General features: G+C 37.9%; 1 protein-coding gene across 4 annotated transcripts in view; it reads right to left on the bottom strand.

Moving 5' to 3' along the window:
• Positions 1 to 342: 342 nt before the first annotated feature.
• The window catches only part of GABRG2 (gamma-aminobutyric acid type A receptor subunit gamma2), a gene marked incomplete at both ends in the record, with an annotated part of 66,100 nt that continues 45,304 nt past the window's right edge, over positions 343 to 21,138 (bottom strand). Inside the window, 4 exons of one of the 4 annotated variants that reach the window (XM_082291271.1) lie at positions 343 to 618; positions 2,057 to 2,080; positions 4,199 to 4,404; positions 5,947 to 6,099. In XM_082291271.1, the coding sequence (XP_082147397.1) occupies positions 343 to 618; positions 2,057 to 2,080; positions 4,199 to 4,404; positions 5,947 to 6,099 (659 nt within the window). The remainder of the gene's footprint in view (positions 619 to 2,056; positions 2,081 to 4,198; positions 4,405 to 5,946; positions 6,100 to 21,138) is intronic. The other 3 variants (XM_082291272.1, XM_082291273.1, XM_082291274.1) reach the window with 3 other exon arrangements.

The following is a 21,138-nucleotide window of genomic DNA, read 5'->3' as shown; positions in this document are numbered from 1 at the left end:
CTCACTCCTGTTTGGAATCACAGTATCAACTGTTAAGTGATGTTGCTATGCTCCCCTTGCCCTGTCTGCCCTGTTTCTCTCTATTCCAGTAGATATAGCTGTATATTACCTGTTTACAGGATTTTATTTTTAAATTATTTTGGCATGTGGAATGGACATGTAATTCACAATAACCTGATGGCAAATTTTGGACAAACGATATGAGTGATATTTACGGGATTATGGCACTAAAGAATTCAGATCACTATAAAGCGCATCATAAATACTTCAAGTGGATTTAGGAAACCATCTCTCTTAAGAAATTCAGTGAGTAAGGCTCATATCACTGATTTCCTACTGCTTTTACAGGTACAGATATGATACCCAATACACCAGGTTAAACAAACAGAAGGCAGTTGGGAAGAAGATCCGGGCATAGGAGTCCATTTTGGCAATGCGGATGTGTATTCTGCCATGCCGCCACGCTCCCGTCCGACAATCCTCAAAGCAGCAAAAAAAACTGGCACAGTCCTTGCCATCAAGACACTCATACCCATACTCTTCATCCCTTTCTTGGAGGTGTGTAGCATTGTTCATTTGAATAGTAGCTGATCGGGGGCGGATGTCGATAGTAGGTGCCTAAGGTGGAGTAGCAAAAAAGAAAAAGATGGCAGAGGGAGAAACGTTGTTATTATCACCAGACCAGCCAGGAGATAATGGTCAACATGAGCATGATGGTTGTGCGGGGGGTACATGGGAAATTGCTGAGGTGTTCTAATGGTGGTATTACCTTGAGCTAATTAAAGTTAATCACATCATACCCCTTACAGGAAAGCAACATAAATAAGTCTAAAGTTAACAGCTATGGGCAATTAGCTTCAAAGCTAAACCGAGTAAATATTAGAGGTTAAATGAAGCATCCAGGAATGTAATTGATGGTATTTTGAATTTTTGTTTTATATTTTACATAGTTGCTTGATATCTGAAAGCAGTTTGTGTATCACACGTGAAAGGAACTGAAAAATTAGAAATGCAGGATTTTAATAGGGCCGGTTCATGTTGAGAAAGCAAATACATATATACAAGAAAAAGGCAAAAACTAGGTCTTTTGAATAAGATTAGGAGAATCTCTATAAAACTCTCCAATTATTTGAATATATGCAGTTCACCACCTACTAATGTTCACCAACTAGAAGGTTCAACATGTTCCAAATTTTATATAGTAGCTGTACATATATATACACACATATATTTAGAATGAATTGAGCAATTTCAGCATTTAAAACACATTTTAGCCCTGGGTGAACACTGGGATGATAGGCATTGAAATTTCATGGTTTTAGGGTAGCATAACAATTCTGTTTCATAAGTATGTAAATTCAATGTAATTTATTTAATGTGGTTTCTTCTCCCCCCTTCCCCCTTCTTTTTTTTAAATAAAATATCAGCATTTCTGTATGGAGATAAGGCTTAGATGTGGAACGCAGCTAGATATATTTGCTAATTTGCTAAGTGTGTTGATCCAGTGACAACATTAAAAATCTATATGCATCTTAAACCCTTTCAAAACTCTGTCCTTTTTTTTGCAATAGGAACAGCATTTGAGTAATTAATGATGACATTGAGTTTTGTTCAGGTCAACATCAGAACAGATTTGCTTTTATAATTAGGAGTGAAATCACAAAGGTTAAAAATCCAGGGTCAGAGCTGAGTTCTAAAAGGGTATATTGCAGGTTTTTACGACAGCTGATGTTATTGGATCCCATGGCAAATTCAGAGAGAGGAGCAGAAATGTTTTAAAATTAAACTCTCTTAATTCATGCAATCCAGTAATGTTGGTCACTCTTGAACTTACGTAAGTTCAGAATTGTAGTCCATTTGTATTTGGGCTGCTGAATCAACTCTACAAATTTTTTAGAAATATGTAACCATTCTACTTAATTAGGAAGTACGTAGAGTAGAATGCTTAGTTGTCTCATTAATTAAAAGACCCAACAAAACACCACTCTTATCTAAGCTCTAACAGTTAAATTCAGCAGTTGCATGCAGTGAATTTCCATTCCAAAAAACATTATACCTTGAAGGAAAACATCCGAAGAAGCTTTCATTTTGTAGACAGAAAAGAGAATCAGAGGGTTTTGTTTTAAATTAAAGAAAGGAAAGAGAGACAAAAATAATGTAAATTAAAAATACATTTCTGAAACATGGTAAGTCACAAAGAACTAAATTTATAGAAAGGTTGGTATTACAGCAATCGAGACAATTATCTGTAGCATAAATCCCCACATTTTCAATTTGTCATTGTCTTGTCTACATCTGGGCCAAAGACATAAGATATCAAACTCCTTTTAGATATTCATGTCCTGAGGGGATTCTAGTCTTTTATGCTGAGCTGTTTTGAAAAAGACCATTCACAGTTTATAGAAGCACTTTTTAGAAAGAAGACTTTTTACCTGCAGACTGTACCCTGAACACTCTACTTTTGAGGTTTTTAGGCTCTGTGATTAGGATTCAGGCAAACATTTATAGTTCTGTTTCTTCCCAGATGCTCACAAATAAGCAGTGTAAAGAACAAGTTATTTGTCCTTTTATGGATGCTTTAAAGTGAAACAACTAAATCTGAGGTGTATTTAGTTTTGCTCCTTTACCTAACTCCATAAGACACACATACACGCAGACACTTTTATTTCCACCTAACACAGGACACATTACTTTATCATTACTTTGTTTTATTGCAGTCTACCTCTCAGCAGCTTTTACACTTGAAATTATAGGAATAGTTTGTAGTGAAAGTTCCTTAATTGCTATTTTTACGATATCCATTTTTGTGATGTATTTTAAAACTAAAAGAAAATATCTTCAAAAGTCCTTGAATATTTTACCAGAGCAAATCCAAATTACTTTATTCTTTGTTAGATGCCTGAAATGGAGATGAAAATACTCTTCATTAACGTAAAACATTTTTCCTTTACATAATTCACATATTTTTTTGGTTGGTTGGTTTGAGGGTTTTGTTGTGGGTTTGTTTGTTTGTTTGTTTATTTGCAGGGTTTTCTGTTTTGTGGGGTTGCTTTGGGTTTGTTTTTGTTTTTTAGGGGTTTTTTGGTAGATGATTAGGCTAAATGTTTTAGAGATTCTAGACAATACATTTGCCAGCTCAGTTGCCAAAGGCAGGGAGAAATCTGTCCTGGACAAAATAAGCAGCAAATTCTTTCCCTGTCTGGGCAAAAGCCCAAATCGCTACTGAAGATATTTTCAGGATTTTTTTATTGTTGCTATTATATACATTTTTTTTTGTTATTGGGTAGCATATATCTGTAAGTATCATTACAAACTACTGCGAAATCACTTTCTTAGGCAGAGAAGTAGGTAAATGAGGTAAGAAATACAAGAAAAAGAATTTAGGGAAACAATGGAAAGGAAAGAGATGCTTAAGGGGAAGTTAGAAAAAGCACACACCACAGTTTGAATGTAAAAGTTTAACTGTATTCCTGATAAGCAAGATCGCCATGTCAATAATGTGGACATAAGTTAATGGCATAGAATATTGCTAATACTAAGACACAGAAACTGAGATCTTTTCTATAAAGAGGTCTATAAATCGCATAAATAATGGCTTTGGTGGTTGTGATTTGCAGAACACTTTGGTTAAAAGGATCTTTATCCTAAGAAATTAATTGTGGATACAAATATGCAGATAGCAAGACTTTCTCTTCCTTCTTTCCAGTCCCATGAGATATTTTTCTCTCTCACGGAAGATATTAGTAGAGTTCTATAAACTATGAACACCTGCGACCTTGCAAAGCTTTGTTAATAGTACAGTAGGAAAATATTTTGACAATGGATGTTTTAGGATTTTAGCCAATCACCCCAAGGGGTGGCTGATCCTTTGACCAATTAAGACTATGAAGAAAAAAGTCTATAAAAGAGTTTGTAAAATAATTAAATAATCTTGCTGCACAATTCCTGCCTGTTGGATTTCTCCTCTCCTCCCTACCACTGTGGGACACCGTGCTAATTATTTTCTCTGGCATCCAGAAAACTGTAATACATGAGCTTTTGATTCTCAAGGTGAATATTTGCATTCCTATTGTTGCAAAGTATGGGTATATATGTAATAGAAAAGTATGAAAAAAGGTACCATTATAAAGAAGGATTTAAATGCTCTCTCAGAAAAAACTAATTAAATTTTAGGCCTTGCTGTTAAAAAGATACATACTGGGTTTTTCTTCTTTTTGTCTTTATCCTTGCTTGGTTTTCTGTTGCTGACAAAGTAATGCAAAGTTCCATATTCCACCAGTGCAGAGAACACAAAAATAAAGCATACTGACACAAAAAGATCCATGGCTGTCACATAGGAGACCTTGGGAAGAGATTTACGAGCAATTGTACTTAGGGTGGTCATTGTCAGGACAGTTGTAATTCCTAGCAGATAGATAGAAAACAAATAATATTACTTCAAGTAACAGACTGATTTTGCCAGTTATTTCTCTCTGATTGGTTTTGAAGTGTGCCTAGAGTTCAAACATATAGCACAAATATTCAATAGCACATTCTAGCAGTGAAATGCCAATTCAGTGGGAGCTTAGAGGATTAACAGGCGTATGCAACATTTTTACATGGTCACTGCCGGTGCTGCTCTGTAGAATACTTCTTTAGATGGATTCTGATTCTAAGAAATTTAATTCAGGGTTTTGGTTTTGTAGTTGGCTTCTGGGGAGTCTTTATTGAAAATTGAAGTTTAGCGTTTATGTGTTCAAATGCTTAAACAGAGCAAGAGCAGGGTCTACAAAAGAGAAGTACTGTGACATGCCTCACCATCCCTTCCCTTTCAGAACATTATTGTATGTACTGTGATGTGAAAAATGTTAAAAATGCATCAGAACAGTTAAAATCTACCACATTTTATATGGCAAATTTCACACCATTGATACTACCTTATTAGTGGTGCAAATAGACTTATTCTCAACAGAGGGATAAGTGTGTTTTGTGTATCCAAGTAAAATTTAAAGTAACAGCTGAATGCCTTTATTAATTTTGTACTACTTTAAAGCAGATTTTTATAACCTCTTTTTAAGGGGGATGTGAAAAAAAACAATAAAATGCTTAAAGCTTTCTGTTATGGGAGCCACTGGCCCTCTGTTATGTTTCTTTCTAGGGAGACTGGAATTACAAGTGTGTCCCTTAGTTTACACTCCAGTGCTCTCTGCTGTGGTTCTGTGAAGAAATGAAAATGCAGAAGGAAAAACTGAAATAATTCTCACTTGTGTGGATTTAATGTAGAAGAAGAAAATGTGTTAAAGTTTCTCTAGCTGAATGTTTGTGCTTTGCTATTTCTTATGGCTACAGCTGCTTTGCACAAGCAAGATTAATTTGGTCTCTCTTAGTTTATTTGTGGATAAGTTGCTACATGTGTAGAAATTTCTAATTGTGATTAATTGCATGTCACATTTTCATGTATAAGGTTTTGGATACTACCAAATTCAGTTGATTTTTTTGCCTGAAGTCTACATTTGATTGTTGTTCTCTAAAGTGGTCATGGCGTACATTCTCCCCTTATTACCACTTGGACACACACCCCAGAAAGGTGGATTCCTTCTTGATAATTATTTAATTTGTGTTGCCAGTCACCAAGATATGGAAGTAGAACGAGTGAAACTAATGCATCCTGCCTCTAATCCAACCATGTGTCCCCATCCTCTTGATGTTTATAAAAAATACTGCTGTAACCAGAAAAAATGTGACAGCTTTTATTGTTGACAATTTACAATAGTCAGAATCTGACATCATAAAAAGGAAGAGATGCAAATGCAGCTTAGACCGTGTTATTCCTTGGAAGTTACTGCATTCCTCTAAATGAGGAGAGTTCATGTGAAGTTGTCTCTTTTCATATTTACAAACTGGTGATCTGCAGAAGTGTCAATTAAACATCATAATGCTTGAAGAAAACAGGAAAGATAAACTCACCCAGTGATGTTCTGGCTGGAACTGCATCCTTATTAATCCAGAAAGAGACCCAGGACAAGACAACAATAAGTGTGCAGGGAATGTAGGTCTGAATAGTGAAATAACCCATTCTCCTGCTCAGGTTAAAGAAGACAGACATGACTACATAGTCTCCTGTAAAACAAAAGCAGAACAAAATAGAATAATATGTTAAAAAACCAACATAACATTTGTATGTAAGAGCTAGGGGTTTCCTATTCCATATCTGGGGTGTGTGTATATAAATATTAAACTGATTCACCAGATACACTGATGACAAATACATGCATACATCTTCTTCAACACTGCTGTAGCTCAAGATCCGGTGGATTTTCCACACTGTGAAAATAAAGTCGAGCAGATTCACTTAGGTAACTTCACTATATGATTTCAAGGGTAACCTCCCTTGCATAGAATGACTTCTACCCAAGTCACTCCTCATAACCAGACCTGCCTGGTATGATCCTCTTGCAGCACCCCAGTGTGTGGTGGGGGTCCAGCCTTCTGAGAGTCTCTGTGTCCCTGTTAGTGTGCTCCCAACTTCACTCTCAAATGTTGCATGCTTTCAGATGTACTTCCTAAATTATTCATGTTCTTAACTATTCTTCAGGGCTATGCTGTGTCAATAATTCATTTTTTTATTTGCCTGCAGATCATCTGTTATATTTTGTCCTCTAAAATGATTGCAACCCACATTTCCTAAGTGACCCCAAAAGCTGGGTTAGAAGTTACTCTGGTGTACATAACACATCATTCTTATTCAGTAATTTGTGATTGTCTTTTCAGATTCTTTTTCCCTCTCAAATTATTAAGTAAATTCCATCTGGATTCAAGGATACAGCAAAACTTCAGGTTTTGATGCGTTTTTTTTGCGGGGGGGGGGGGGGGGGCGCTGGCAGGGTGGGGAGGGGTGTGGGTTGGTTTTGGGGTTTGTTTTTTTTTTTGGTTATGGTTTTATTTTTCTAAACTAAAAAAAACAACCCTAGTTTTCAGTTCTCATCTTTACTTCAGATTACAGCACTCCTGGGAAAAATCTTGATTGCAAAGGAATTACAGAACCCCAGGCTACAAAGACTTCATTGCAATTCAGTGAAATGCAACCCAGAGAAGTCTTTAATGGAAACAGGATATGATTTGCAAATTTAGAGTGAGATAGTTTTCCAGCACTATCAAAGAGTCTCTGTGGCTAATGCAAGTTCTGCTTAGATCAGTACCTTTAGTTAACATTGCGTTCGTCTTTTCAGGCATAATTAAAATTTTAATTTCCCCCAGAATAATCCCTTTGAACCTGACCAGAGAAGAAACTTCAGAGATATTTTTCGACTGGTGCTTCTTTGTTATTTTTTTTAATTTGAATGTCCATATTCCTGGAATTAACTGGTTTTAATTTAATTATGTTATAATTAAACCAAAGACATAAAGCCCCCAAATTTTATATATGCAGTTTATAAGGTGATACATCTGAATATGAGCAAACAGTTGTAATAAGTACAGTCTTACTATTTCCTTAGTTCACAGTTAACATTGCATTATATGTGCATGTCTTTCATATATCAAAAAAGCCCAACCAACTTATCTAAAAAAACACCACTCAGCAGCAGCAGCAGTGCAAAACTGAAGCCATAAAATTACAGTATGACTCATTTCTTCATCTCTGTGGATCATATATTAACTTCCCAAGAAGTGATTATTTTTTCAGTTTTGGGAATTGTCCTTTTATTCATTCACCTTCATATATGCTATTAATAGCATTGATATTTCAATTTTTTTCTGCTATGATATCACAGAGATCACTTTAAGCAGTAGCTGTATTACTTCCATGCAAACATTTTTAAAGAGAAGTGTTTCATGCTCACTGTTACTATATAAATTTAATGGGACAATGAATTTCCAGAAGTAAGAGGTGAAATATAAACCCAAATACAGATAAGAATAAAAAGGTACAAAAGGCCCAGAACTGAAGTTTAAAAATCAGATGTTTTATTGCTGTTCTTGTTTTTTCTACTGAAGTTCCAACTGCTATGGGCTCCTTTGGAGTAGATGAGTGATGTACCAGATCCCAGGTAACTACTTTCTCCTCATTTTTTGTCCTATGCTTGGACAGGTCTTTTTGCCCAACTATTTGGCAGCTGTAGCCCGCCTGCCTTGTATTCAAAGGAACAGAAAATATCAGACTCCGGTACACAAGCCAGAACATTCCTACAGGTATTAGAGTCAAATCCAAACCTCAGCACCTGTGCTGAGAAGGAAAAGAACTAAATAGAGATGACCTAGACTGAGGTATAGTGCAAAGCCCTCCCTCACTGTCCTTGTTCAACAGCTGTGTGTGCAAACCCAGCCCAAGGGTTTAGGCTATGGATAACATATGAATGTTATTGTTAATATACATCTATGTGTGGAGAGAGAGAGTAGCCTCAGACCTTCCATTTTATAGACCATTTCCATTTCCATTTTTTTGGTCAGTTTTTGGTGGTAATGCCCTGGTGTCCATGGAGACTTGTCTATATTTTATGCATTATTTTAATTTTTTTGTTGCTGTTCATAATGTAATCCATAAGACCTTTTAAAACATAAACCAACTTGTGAAGGCCTTAGTCCAGTCACTGGTGGTGAAACAGAACTTTGAATTCTCTGTCATCTTGAAGATGCACGTCAGAGTACAATTCATTCCCGTAGAGCATTAGCAGTGCCCACAGGACATTTGCTACACAAACTGGAGACACTCCAGATGCAAGTGTTTCATATCTAATCAAACACAATTCCCTCTGCTTTTCTTTCTTCTTTTACTTTTCTTTCTTATTTTTTTTTAATACATGAATTCATAAGCAATTATGTTTAGAAAGAACATCTCCCTGCTAACAGATTCCAAAAGTTAAAAAGTGATATAATTGTTGTAGGATTTTTCAACCCTCACAAATATTGTTGCACATTCCTTTATGCAAAGACTTTCTTCCCTAATTGACACTTGCATGAAAAATCCAAACTACTCCAGAATTATATCTGTAGGAAACTGTATCAGTTTCTGATATTTCGAAGTCCACAGCATTGTTCTGGCAGACCTTATTTCTTATGCATTGTAGAATTCGAAATGTTTTACTGAAAGCTCAAGGAAATAAGAGACCGTATATATTTTATATGAGGTTTAAAGTTTCTACTAATGGAGAAGATAAATCAGGGGAAGCAAAAACTTCAGTGTCAACTATAACTTGCCAGGCAGCGTGGAACTGACCAATCTGAAGAGTCATTCAAGGATGTGTAAATTCTTTTGAATTACATTTTACTTTCTAATCTGAAAGCCTGCTGATGCTGCAGACACTGTTGTGTTATGGAATGTTTCAGAGATCCTTACGAAAGAAAGGAATAATGTTAATATTTTACCTTGCTTTGTTGGGGTTTTGGGAAGTGGGATTTACAGATGACTTTTTTTTTCAAGGTAAAAGTAGAAAAACAAATGGAATTTAGGAATTGCCAAGACAAAGCAAGTCAATAATTCTGTAATGTACTTAATATCTCTTCGGGCCTTGAATATGTTCTGGTTTTGACTGGGACAAGGGTGTATTTTCTTCTGAGTAGCTGGCACAGGGCTGTGTTTGCATTTAGCATGATAATGATGTTGTTGTCACACTGATGTTTGTTGTTGCTAAGTAGTTCTTACCCCAAGTTAAGGAATTTTCTGTCTCATGCTCCACCGGTGGGTAGTTGCACAAAAAGCTGGGAGGGTGTATGGCCAGGATATCTGACCCAAACTGGCCAAAGGGATATACCACACCCTAGAATGTCTTGCCCAGTACATAAACTGGGGGAGTGGAGGGATACACCACACCCTAGAATGTCTTGCCCAGTACATAAACTGGGGGAGTGGGCTGGGAGCTGCCAGTCACTGCTCGGGGATGGGCTGGGCATATCAGTCTTTGGTTGTGAGCAACTGCATTATGCATCACCTGCTTCTCTTGGGTTCTGTTACTTTCTCCCCTTATTGTTACAGTTATAATTTGTAATAATAAAAATATTTCTAATAATAATACTTTGTTTTAATTATTAAGTTGTTCCTATCTCAGCCCAAGAGGTTTACCTTTTCTTTCTGATTCTCCTCCCCACTGGGGAGAGGTGGTAGGTGGGGAGTGAGTGAAAAGCCATGGGTACGCAATTGCCAGCCAGGGGAAACTGTGACAATAAAGAGATAAGAAAAACAGGACTAAGTGGCGGGATGCTCCAGAGAAGTATCTTGCTGGGATTGCCAAGTTTACTTTAAGTGATGTTGGAATGATATAACAGCAGGTGTTCTGAGATTTTGAATAACAAAAGTACTCTGAACATACAAAATAATGCAAGACCAAAGATGTGAAGTTCAGGACTCAGTCTCAGTTGTCACAACACATACATCCAAAACGTCAAATGCATAAAGGCCCCTGTGGAATGTGGACTTGACAGTACTTTGCTTTAATCACACCTTTCATGTTAGAATCTTGCCTCAGCCCTGTTTTTATCCAGATTTGGTTTATTTTCTGACTATATTCATGCACTTCTCAGCTCTTTAGCTGAGACCAGCTTAAATACTCTTGTTATTTTCAGATTATCTCTGTGCCTCAGGTGATTTTCACTCCTGGTGTGATGCCTGCATGAAGCTGTCAAACTAAGACATTAGTTTAGTAAAAAATGGCCAGACTTGATCCTCAGCACAGTGTCATTTATTAGTCCTCCCTGGGCAAATTGATAATCTTTTCATTATTACTTCATCCTCTTTCCCTGAGCTCTGGCTCTTGTTTGTCCAATATTGTCTACTGCAGCAAGAAAGCTTCTCAGACTGCCAGATTGCTGTTTGGAGCACTAATACACTTCTGGAGTTTTTTAGAAATGAATGATAGTGCAACCTGGCAGTATCTTTGTAAGACAACATCCTTAAGTACTTGACATTTGGCATCCTAATTAGAAGATTTTGGATTACTTAGCCTTTCACCAGAGACCTTACATTCCTGCTATACATTCTGAGATATGTAGAACTATTGCATGTGTCTAGAAAATACTACCTAGATAATTTTCAATTTTTAAACAAATACAAAATTTCTCTGGAAAAAAATAATCTTATTACAATGAGGAGCATAATAACTCATCCTTCATATATTTAGACCCTTCCTCTCTTTCTCTGAATATACATATTTCTCCTATTCCTCTGTAGTCATCTGTGTTTGCATCTGCATATAGACAGACATAATCTTCTTCCTATGAAGACACAATAGCAAGTTAACCAGTTTCTTCAGTGACATGTATTTAAACCAGAATTCAATCCCTCAGGAAAATGGTATCCAGGTCATGTTTATCCTCATGTGCAAATGCTCATATCATATTTTCTACTAAGTGCATATTCCTCCCAATTATGTTTGGAAGATCAAGAGAAAGATAAAGAGATGCAGAGCAGTGTTCTGACTTGAGACACAGCATCTTCGTGCTGCCACTCTGAATGGGAAGCTGAATATTTCTCTTGGGGCACACAGAGAAAGTGCATGGACCTTAAGTCATTTCCAGAGTAGGAGATAATTTGAAAATTAGATTTATGCATCAGTGTTCAATGCACGTGACCTGAGTAAGCCCTTGCAAAAGGTTTTATTTCTAACAGTCCTGTTCCATCCTAATTTACACAGGCTCATAGCAGTCAACATGAACTTTGGAAATTGTGGTCTTCCTCCTACCCTGTACTTGTGGGATATAGTGATTTGAATACCAGGATTTGGGCTCAGTAGGGGAACAACAGTAGGGGAAGTGAATTCCTGATTTGAAGAACCATCTGTCCTTATGTGCTGGCCTAGGTCCCAAAGGTTCAATAGAAGAAATTAGTTGTGCCAGGAAGCATAGCCGGGGGAATGTACACTGTACTTAAGTGATTTAATCAGCACGGTGGGTGTGATCCTTCATTGCTTCCTGGTTGGAGAGTCATTTATACCTGTGTGAAGCGAACGGGAAATTATACCCATTAGTGCGCTCTTTATGCATGTTTAAGTGACTGTGTAAAGTGTAAGGTACTGGGGGAAAAAGCCTCTAATTTGTACTCAGAACTGATTTGGAAGCTAGTGCAAATGCAAGAGAGAAGAACAGCTTTATAACACCCCAAAAAATTGGTGTCTTAACTATAGTTCAGGTAGCAGCACTTAGAGATAAGATTGTCTCACACTTAGTATTATGAGATTCTGCTTTCTGTTGTTTAAAATACTGCTGGATTTAAATTATTAAAAGAACTGCAGAAGAGCTTCAAAAATCATATATTTGCCACATGGTCAGGTTATTTTTATGTGTTACTTCAGTTCTTTCTCAGATGGTTTTTGAGTGGGGAAAATTCATTGTTTCATTTCTGTTAAGGATAAGGAGTTTTGACAGGGAAATTCAATTAGGTGAAGGGCTGGCCTTGTTGCCTTGTTATGGGTTCACATTTTTAAGTCATTTTTGGCTAACTTAAAAGCTTTGGAAAACAGTGAATGTGTGCATAGACATGTCCATATGCGTAAGGTTTTTGAGAGTTTATAAGAAGAATTTATTTCTGTTTCTTACAAAGCTACACACCACTCTGAATGGCACCGCAAAAACAGATGCATGGTAGAAGTGGCTCTCTTCTTCTCAAACTGGGTTCCTTTATATATTCCACTACCTAAAATCTCCAGAATCTGTGTGCTGTGAGTTTACAGCACATGAGCTCATCGCCTCATGCTGACTCCATGGTGTCAGGAGTTTCATTGTGGAGCTCTTCTCCCTGGGGAATGGCAAGTGTTCTATCCCAGGGTCTAAACAGGATTTTCTTTGAGTATTTAGATACCTTAAATATTTTTGTCACTGTTTAGTAGTATAAAAATCAAAGTCTGTTTTAGTAATTCTGAAAATGTTTCTAATTTAGAGCTTTCTGTGCTTAAAATTTAAAAATCTGTGGAGAAAATAAATTATGTAGGAGAACATTGGTAATGAATCAATAATTGCCAGCAAAAGCTACCAAGTGGTTTTTATTATATTTTTTTAAAATTTGAAGTTTTTCTCCACTACATGAATTTGTGAAACTGCCAAAAAGAGTCAGATGGAAGAGTAATGCATTATCCAAACTCTCCCAGAATTTCTAGCCATCATTTGCTCCTAAGGACAGATCAAATGACTAGAAACTAGGATTGATGTAGGTCACAGATTATATGGTAGGTAATAGGCACAATTTTGTTAGTGCAGCAAATAACAACCACATGATTCCTACAGACACAGAGATGCACCAGCTGTCCAGATTCCCAATGGACTTTTATCTCCTAAAGTTATACAGAAACCATACAGAGAAGAGCAAGCACTTTTTAAAATATTTGTTTAAAGAGACATGTGAAAATATAGATAGAAATGGAACCTTTTCTCAAAATAAACTCATATAAACAAGTATATAAATCAATGACATGCTTCTAGATGGGAAACCCTATCCAGTTCATCTTTCCGGATGGAGTATGCATAGGGGAAAAAGCAAATAAAAAAACTTCGTGCCACAGGAGGGCACTGTCGCCTCAGGATAGAAATGAGAAAAGCTTGCAAGTCTGCCAGTGGAAAACTGAATCTTAAAAATTTCTAATTATTCTTGTCATTGAGTGTTTATACAAACACTGAATGGCACAACTGACTTGTGTGGGTCTCTTATTAGAGGAGCACTTTTAAGGACTGAACCAACTCTTGTGTGATAGAAATATCCCCAAAGTAGCATCACCTTTGTGCTACAAGTAATGAATATAAACTGCATAAATTGTTAATGAAGAACAACTGTGGCAGCAGAATTTATCTTCTTTTTCTCATAAATAGCTAATAGATACATCCTTGTTCTCTCTCTCTCTCTTTTATTGTTAGCATGGCCAGCAGTCTTGTTTTCTGTTAGGCAGCAGACAGAGCTAGTACTCTTGGTTTATTTTAAAAGAAGGAATTGGTAAATGGTGGTTTGATGGAATAGATGTGTTTTCTTGGGTTTAGTTATGGTACGTAGAAATACCATTAAAACAGTGGTGCATGATGTCTATGAACATCTCCTATAGGAGCTTCTAATTCACTCAGTTCTTAAAAAGTTGCTGGATTAGTACAGACTATAAAAATAATAGTAAATGCAACCAAAAGGATTCTAAATGCATCCTTCATAAAAGAGTCAGGCTTATTGCCATTTTTAGACAGATATTCTGCAATAATAGAAAATAACTAGTTGGTAAACTTATGGGGTACTGCCTGTAAAGCAGCTGACTTCCTTCCCACTGTGTGCCCTCCTGGCACGCTGGAGGGCAGCAAGGTTACCAAGAGCTGCTGCAAGTGGAGAGAAAATGAAAGAAAAAGAACATGGACAAAGCCTTTTCTCTTTTATGTCAAATCAGGTGTTGGTACCAGAGTTTTGGTGTACGCTCCGCTCAGCAGTGGCTGGAGGCAGATCCCTGCCCCCAGAAAAGGCAGGGAAAAGGGTGAATGGGAGACAGGAATTACACCTCTCTACCAAATCAAGCAAGTATCAGATGGCGCATTACATTCTACAGTGCAGCTCTAATCTAGGATGAAAAATCATGTAAATAGTTTAAGATTGGTGTACTTGTTCTGATGCACCTTCGTTTGGCTTTTGTGCCCATCTCTTTTCTTGCCTTGAGACGGTCTATATTTGGAGTTTCGCTGGCATTTACTGTCTCGGTGAGGGTACTGAGCCAGCCTGCAGATACGGTTCCATGAGATGTCGTAAAGAAAATATGATATTTGTTCTAAACACATAGTTTTCTATGAGGATTCAGATTTAACCTATTCGAATATTTGTCTTGTTTAAAAGTCTGGGGAAAAGGTAAAATCAGAGGGAACACTGTTCCCTAGGTATCTGACCATGAGACCTTCTTGTTATCTCATTCTTTGCCAAGTGCCCTTTTTATTGGTTCTGTCCTTCACAGCTTTTTATTCTTTCATTGACAGATTTTTAGACTACATAAGGACAGAGAGTTAAAAAAACCCCAGAGTCTCTTCCTTTCCAAAAATGCTCAATAATCTCTTTCCCTCTAAGGTTTAGCTGCAAAATACTACTATTGTGTCACAGAGAAGTCATGATGTGAAATAAAATGATGCAAATATTTAGCCTTTAGGACAAAGGAAGAAAATCTGCCATGGCATTGCCGGTATTTGCTTTTAACAGACTTGCACATGGAAGCAGTGCCGTTCCCTACCTGACTGCTGGCATTACACAAAGACTGGGGTGAGCCATGGTCATTGCCAATACAGCACAGCAATTGTATTGAGTGATTTCCCCAAAAAATATAATAATAGAAATTTTTAATATCCATTTCTAAGCTGTGATTATAGTTTCATTATGCAATGAGGTAAAACAACATCAAGATTTTGACATAGCTTGCACTGTAGTCCATTTATATAAGATTATCTCTGAGATTCAGATAGTTGCAAGACTGCTTTTCAATTTTCATTCCAAGGGATGAATCCTAACTGCATTGCACAGCTGGATAGAGAGCAGGGGATGGGAGATTTGCTTTTTTTTGGGGGGGCAGTTTTTAAAAATTAGGGAAGTAAGGTATATGTCTGTGTGTGAATATGTCTGGCATTAAACACCTTGATTTCCTGTGGGAGCAGGCAGAAGAGAGCTGCAATTAGTTTATGTTTTTGAAATTAAAATCTTGGCTGATGAAACTTCTGCAAAATGAGATGAATCATTACACTCATCCAAGCAAATGAAATTTCTTTATGTATGACATGACTTTCTGCCCAGCAGTTCTGGATTTTGTTTGGTTCTTGGCCGCTCATTCCACTTGAAATGCTGTTTTCTCAGTTCATTTGACAGAATGTGTTCCATATCTCATTAGTTTCTAATTATAGGAGGAAAGAATGTAATGACACTAGACAGTAATTAAAATCTATTACTGTTCCCACCTTCTCTTTGAAATATAGAGACAAGACTTAGCCTGAGAATTTTCTGTTGCTGAAAAATATCAGTATGTGGATTGAATGTAAACTTAGGTGTGTTTATTTCTAAGGTTTCATCTGTGAGTGCCAGAAGTCTGAAAGGAAAATGAATGTTACTGATCCTATATATTTGCCCATGATATGATTTTTTTCCTAGTTTGTGACATATTTACAAACAACTTTTTTGTTTGCTTATCTGTGAAGGTGGATAAGCTATTACATTGGCATTAGCAAACATAGGAGGGCTTTTAGTGTGCAGGATTAGTATTTAGATGTGGCAGCAGCAATAAGCTGCAACTTCTGTGAGTGAACCATTATGCTCCAATGTGCAAATAATCTTAAAACTGTAGAACCTTCTGCTTTCTTTCCCATTCCCCCCTTGCCTAGGAAGCATCAACCAAGGATGTGAGCTCAGTCTCTCATCTCTGAATGGTCAGGAGTCATTTGGGTTCTATAGAAACTGTTTGAGTCACTGTCATCCAGTTCAGAGATGAGAAAATGGGAGGATGACTGGAAATCCCTGGTAAGGTAAAAAGCAGAGTCATCATTTCCAGGCAGCAGCACCAGCTAGGGCGCTGTTCTGTCAGGAATTTTGCTGTGCCTGACACATCCTGTGTCCTTGGCTCTTTTGGATGTCTGGTTTTTACCTGAATACCTCAAGATAAGCTGTCTGTTTCAAGAAAATTATGCACCTATAGCAGGGCTCTGTGAATGTTTAAAATAATGACTTGCTTAATTTTGATTATTTAACCTATTGCCATAATAATGCGGGTTTTGATATGGTGCAATCACCAATGTAAACAAATAAGAAAAATGTTTTATTATATTTCATTCATTTCAAGGTATCCAGATGGTATAACCACTTTCTGACAGCATCCAAACCTGCCTGCTACAGGGAGAACTGGAAATAACTTCTGTTTCTGTAGTTCAAAGCATGAAGTACAACACATCCATGGTACTTCAGATCAAACACACTATTGGAATTATGAAATGGCATGTAATAAAGATTGTCAAAACTATGTAAATTTTATCATGTTGAAATTTTCAGCGGTTTGCATCTGAGAAAGAAAGTACAAAATGGTGATTGTCTTTGTTTTATTGGGTGGCAAACCACAAGATTCATACCATACAATAGGTCTACATACTTGGCTTTCTAGACAACTCTGCAAAGGATTTGTCTGAAAAGAGAGTTTGGTCAAGTCCAGGGGTAATAAGAGGAATGTAAGATGTAAAAACGGGAATTAAATAAATGTTACACTTCGAGTCTAGGTTAAAAACCGCTAATAAAAATCCAATACAGGCCTATTTGGTGAATGCCATGAGGGAAAAAAAATCAAGTATTTAATAATTTTGGTCTAAATAACAACAGTCTTACAGACATGTTGGAGAAGTCCCTTGAAATTAGTACTGTTTCATGAGCTTTGTGCAAGTCCAGGTTGCTGAAAGACTGCACATGACCTACGTAGTTCATAAACACCCCTTATTATATTTGCTTTTATATCTTTGTGAATTGTCTTGCATGGCAGAGGTCATTCTTGAACTCCTCTGAACACTTTTCATTTGGAGAGAAGAGGAATTTGAGGATACAGTACATTTAATCTTTGATTTGGATGTTTCCAGTTATTTTCAGGGCCCGGAGACAGTAGTACATAACCTGAGGCTGCAATAAAATTTGATGTTTCCTTCTACTTCCTCTCCAGAGGAGAGAAGGCATGACTGTGTGGAGGCAATGTTCTGCAGGGGAGCTACAGATTTCACAGATTCATTCTGTCTGAATGCCCCAGGAAAAGAAATATTTATACAAGAAAGTACGACTCAAAACACCAGCATCTCACTTCCAGTGGGTGCACAGGGAGATTACTGGGAAGACAGTACCATAAACAAAGAGCCCAAGGGATGTTGGGAGGGATACATCCTGCTTTATTGCTCAGATTCCAGCATTAGATAGACTTTTTTTTTTCTTATTTTTGAGTGTTTCAATTCCATTTATTTTTAGCTTCCGTTAAATATTTTAGGATATTTAATCAGTGGATATTTAGTCTTAAACCCCCAGGAAACCAATTCAAGTAACCAAGAAAAGACTAAATTTTACCTAAATATGAGACCCTGTAAGGCAAAACATCCAAAAACAAAAGTTGTACAGATAAAACCCAATGCAGTGTGGTCATCTACCAAATGTCGTGGGCTTTAGAGAGTTCAATAAGAAAAGAAAATGTCTTTGAGCACAAGAACCCAACAAAGATACATAGTAAAATGTAAATTGTCCTGTTGGAAAACATCGTAGCCTAAAAGCATGTCAAAGAATGGGTGTGGATTATTGATCAGGACACTGAAGAAGCAGGCAAGAGATCTCAAGTCTAGTCCCACGTCTCTGATGGAACAGCTGTTTCTCTTAGCCCATGAAAGTCGTTTGGACCGCATGCACACTGTGTTCCAACAGCATCTGGAGATTCTGCTCGAAACTTATGTGGGAAAATGCCTGACTGTTTTATTATGTTATTGACATGTAGGATTGGATCCCTGCACCTTTCACTAAAAAAATGTTTCCATATTCAGAATGTGACAAAACACTCAGTGATATGGCTTCTTGAATGACTGTGGTAATTCTGAACTTCCTGATACCCTTGATTCTTACGGGATATTTATGTAGTTGAAGAGTAACCAAATGTTTCATCTACTAGTTAATTTATATCTGAGTAAGTACATAAATCAGGTAGTGATTATGCCTATGAGAGAGACAGTCCACAGTTTTCTGTTTCTTTTATCAGTGACAGATACAGCTGGCAGAAAAACATAAATGCATTTTAAACTTCTGTTACTTGCCTCTGTTGAATCTCGACTTAAAATGAAATTACATAACAAAGATAATTCTGTTGCTTAAAAATTCATGGGTTTATCATAAAGGCTTTCGTGTTGAAAAGGTTGCAGAAATCTGCAAGGAATTCTCCCAATCAGCTTTCCACAGCTACTTGTTGATGTATTCAGTTCTTCAGAAACCCGTGGTTTACCCAGATACACAGGTAGGAAGGAAGTATGTTCACACACCTCTGAGTTCTAATGCTAATTTGTTGTGTGGGAATTCCAGTGCATATCGCAGTGTTCATCTTTGTTAGCAGGTGGACATGGAAACTGGGTACACCAGGAGGAGCTGCTGTTTGAATTAGTCTTGAACATTTCTCTGTTATGTGTATTTCATGTAAGGGGAAGAAGGGAGAAGAATAATACATTTTTTGTGAAGTTTCAGTATTCATAGTTTTGTTGAGGTGGTGTTATTGTTGTTTTGCTTGTTAGTTTTTAATTATAATTTTCATTACCATGGTAATCTCAGTACCTCTGTGTAGCAATGTATGGTCCCTTTGTATACCAGGAAAGGTGTTACATGACAGCTTTCTGAACCCACAGCCCAATGGAGCTGCTCTCAGGGTTCCCAGCATCACTACTGCTCAATTATAGGCGGAGTTATCTCTTTTCTCTGCTTATATAGAATGCCATGGGACTGCTGAGGAATGGAATGATTACTTTTCTTGAGACACAGACACTGGTAGAATGACCCTTAGAAACAGTTGCCTGACAGAAGTACTGATTTCTTGGACTATCAAACACAAGGAAGCTTCCCACCTATGCCTGCAGCTTACAGTGCTGCTCCAGTTTTGAGTTCCTCCCCAGATGCTTTATGGTGACAGTGGTAATAGGTCTGTGTAGATGATCTTAGTCTTTTTAAAGGTGGATGACAGTGCACTTGTTTTCCTCTAATTATTAATATATGGCTGCCTAAAATTGAAGCCAAGATAGTTGTGATGGTTTTTAGCTCTATCAGAGTTCTACAGTGCTCAAAAGAACAAAACAATTTGCTTCATCTTGCATGGTCTGTTCAAGGCATGTGAAGCACAACCTTCTGTCTCAGTGATTACATATCTGTTGCCTACCTCCTTTGTGAGCAGAACATGCTGTCTCACACAAGTGCATCCACACCCATGTGAGCTGTGCTTTTCTCCTGCTGTGCATGTAAAAGACCATAAAGGAGCAGGCAGCTCCCATAGATGTGCATTTTTCAAGAAGGGTGCATGCCTCATAGGATTTAGAGCTGTAGTGTTACTTTTTTCCATGAACTGAGCTTAATAAAAGGAATATAAATTTTATGAAGTCACGTGTATTACAGAAATAAGTGATGTGTTACATATATTACTATATTACGTACAGCCACACACACGACTTCTGATTTTAAAATACCACAAATCCTACAAAACATACTGTTGGGGTTTTAGTTTAGTCTTAGGGGTTTTTTTCTGTTAAAGGAATTTTCTCCCATATGCATGTTGCTAGGGGACAAATAGCTGTACTTAAGAAAGACAAAAAGGGAGTGGGGCGGGCCTGGCTACTTTTTTGTCTACACCTGGGTGTGGGGGCAGTTCGCTCTGAGCGTCCGGAGAGAGAAGCTGCAGAGAAAGGAGCTGCTGCTTCTTTCTTTTTGGCCGTTCTTCTCTTCCTGCTGGAAACAACGCCGGGACCCCAAAAGCCGCTTTCCCTGCCCTGCTGGAGGCCGAGCTGTGGCTGCCCTGCCCCGCTGCTGCTGCTTCGAGCTTTTGCTACGCTGTAGCCCTGCTCGCCCTGCCTGCCTGGGCATCCGTGGGGTTCTCCCATCTGGATACATCTCGCCTGCCACCCGGGATTTGCGTTCGTCCCTGCCGCTCTAGCCTGCCGCTTTAGCCTGCTGCTCCCGCCTGCCGTTCCCAGCCTGCTGCTCCTGAGAGTCCGGGATCGGCTGCCCAGGGGTTTGTGAAGCCTTTGTTCCATCCCTTCCCGGGATTCCAGGGCACGGGTGCCGCGTGTTTCCTGAGCTCGCTCCGGAGCGCCCCCTGCAGCCGCGGGGGAACCATCGCACCTGCCCTGCTCACCGGGAGCCGCCAGCGCCCCTGCCGGCTGCGAGCGGAACTGCACCCGAGGGGAAATAGCCTGACAGCCGAGAAGGCTGGGACTGGGTTTGTGTGTGCTGTTACTGCCATAGGTGTTGTTGTTTTGTTTGACTGGTTATATACATATACATATATATATATATATATATATATATATAGTAAAGAACTGTTATTCCTATTTCCCACATCTCTGCCTAAAGGCCCTTGATTTCAAAATATAATAACTTGGAGGGAAAAAGGGTTATATCTGCCACTTCAAGGGGGGCTTCTGCCTTCCTTAGCAGACACCTGTCTTTCAAAACCGAGACACATACATACAAAAGCTCAGAATGAA

Source organism: Coloeus monedula, assembly GCF_965178545.1.
Source record: "Coloeus monedula genome assembly, chromosome: 15".
In the NCBI taxonomy this organism is placed as follows: Eukaryota; Metazoa; Chordata; class Aves; order Passeriformes; family Corvidae; genus Coloeus; species Coloeus monedula.
Note: the sequence above shows the minus strand (reverse complement) of the source record. Positions and strands in the feature narration are given on the sequence as shown.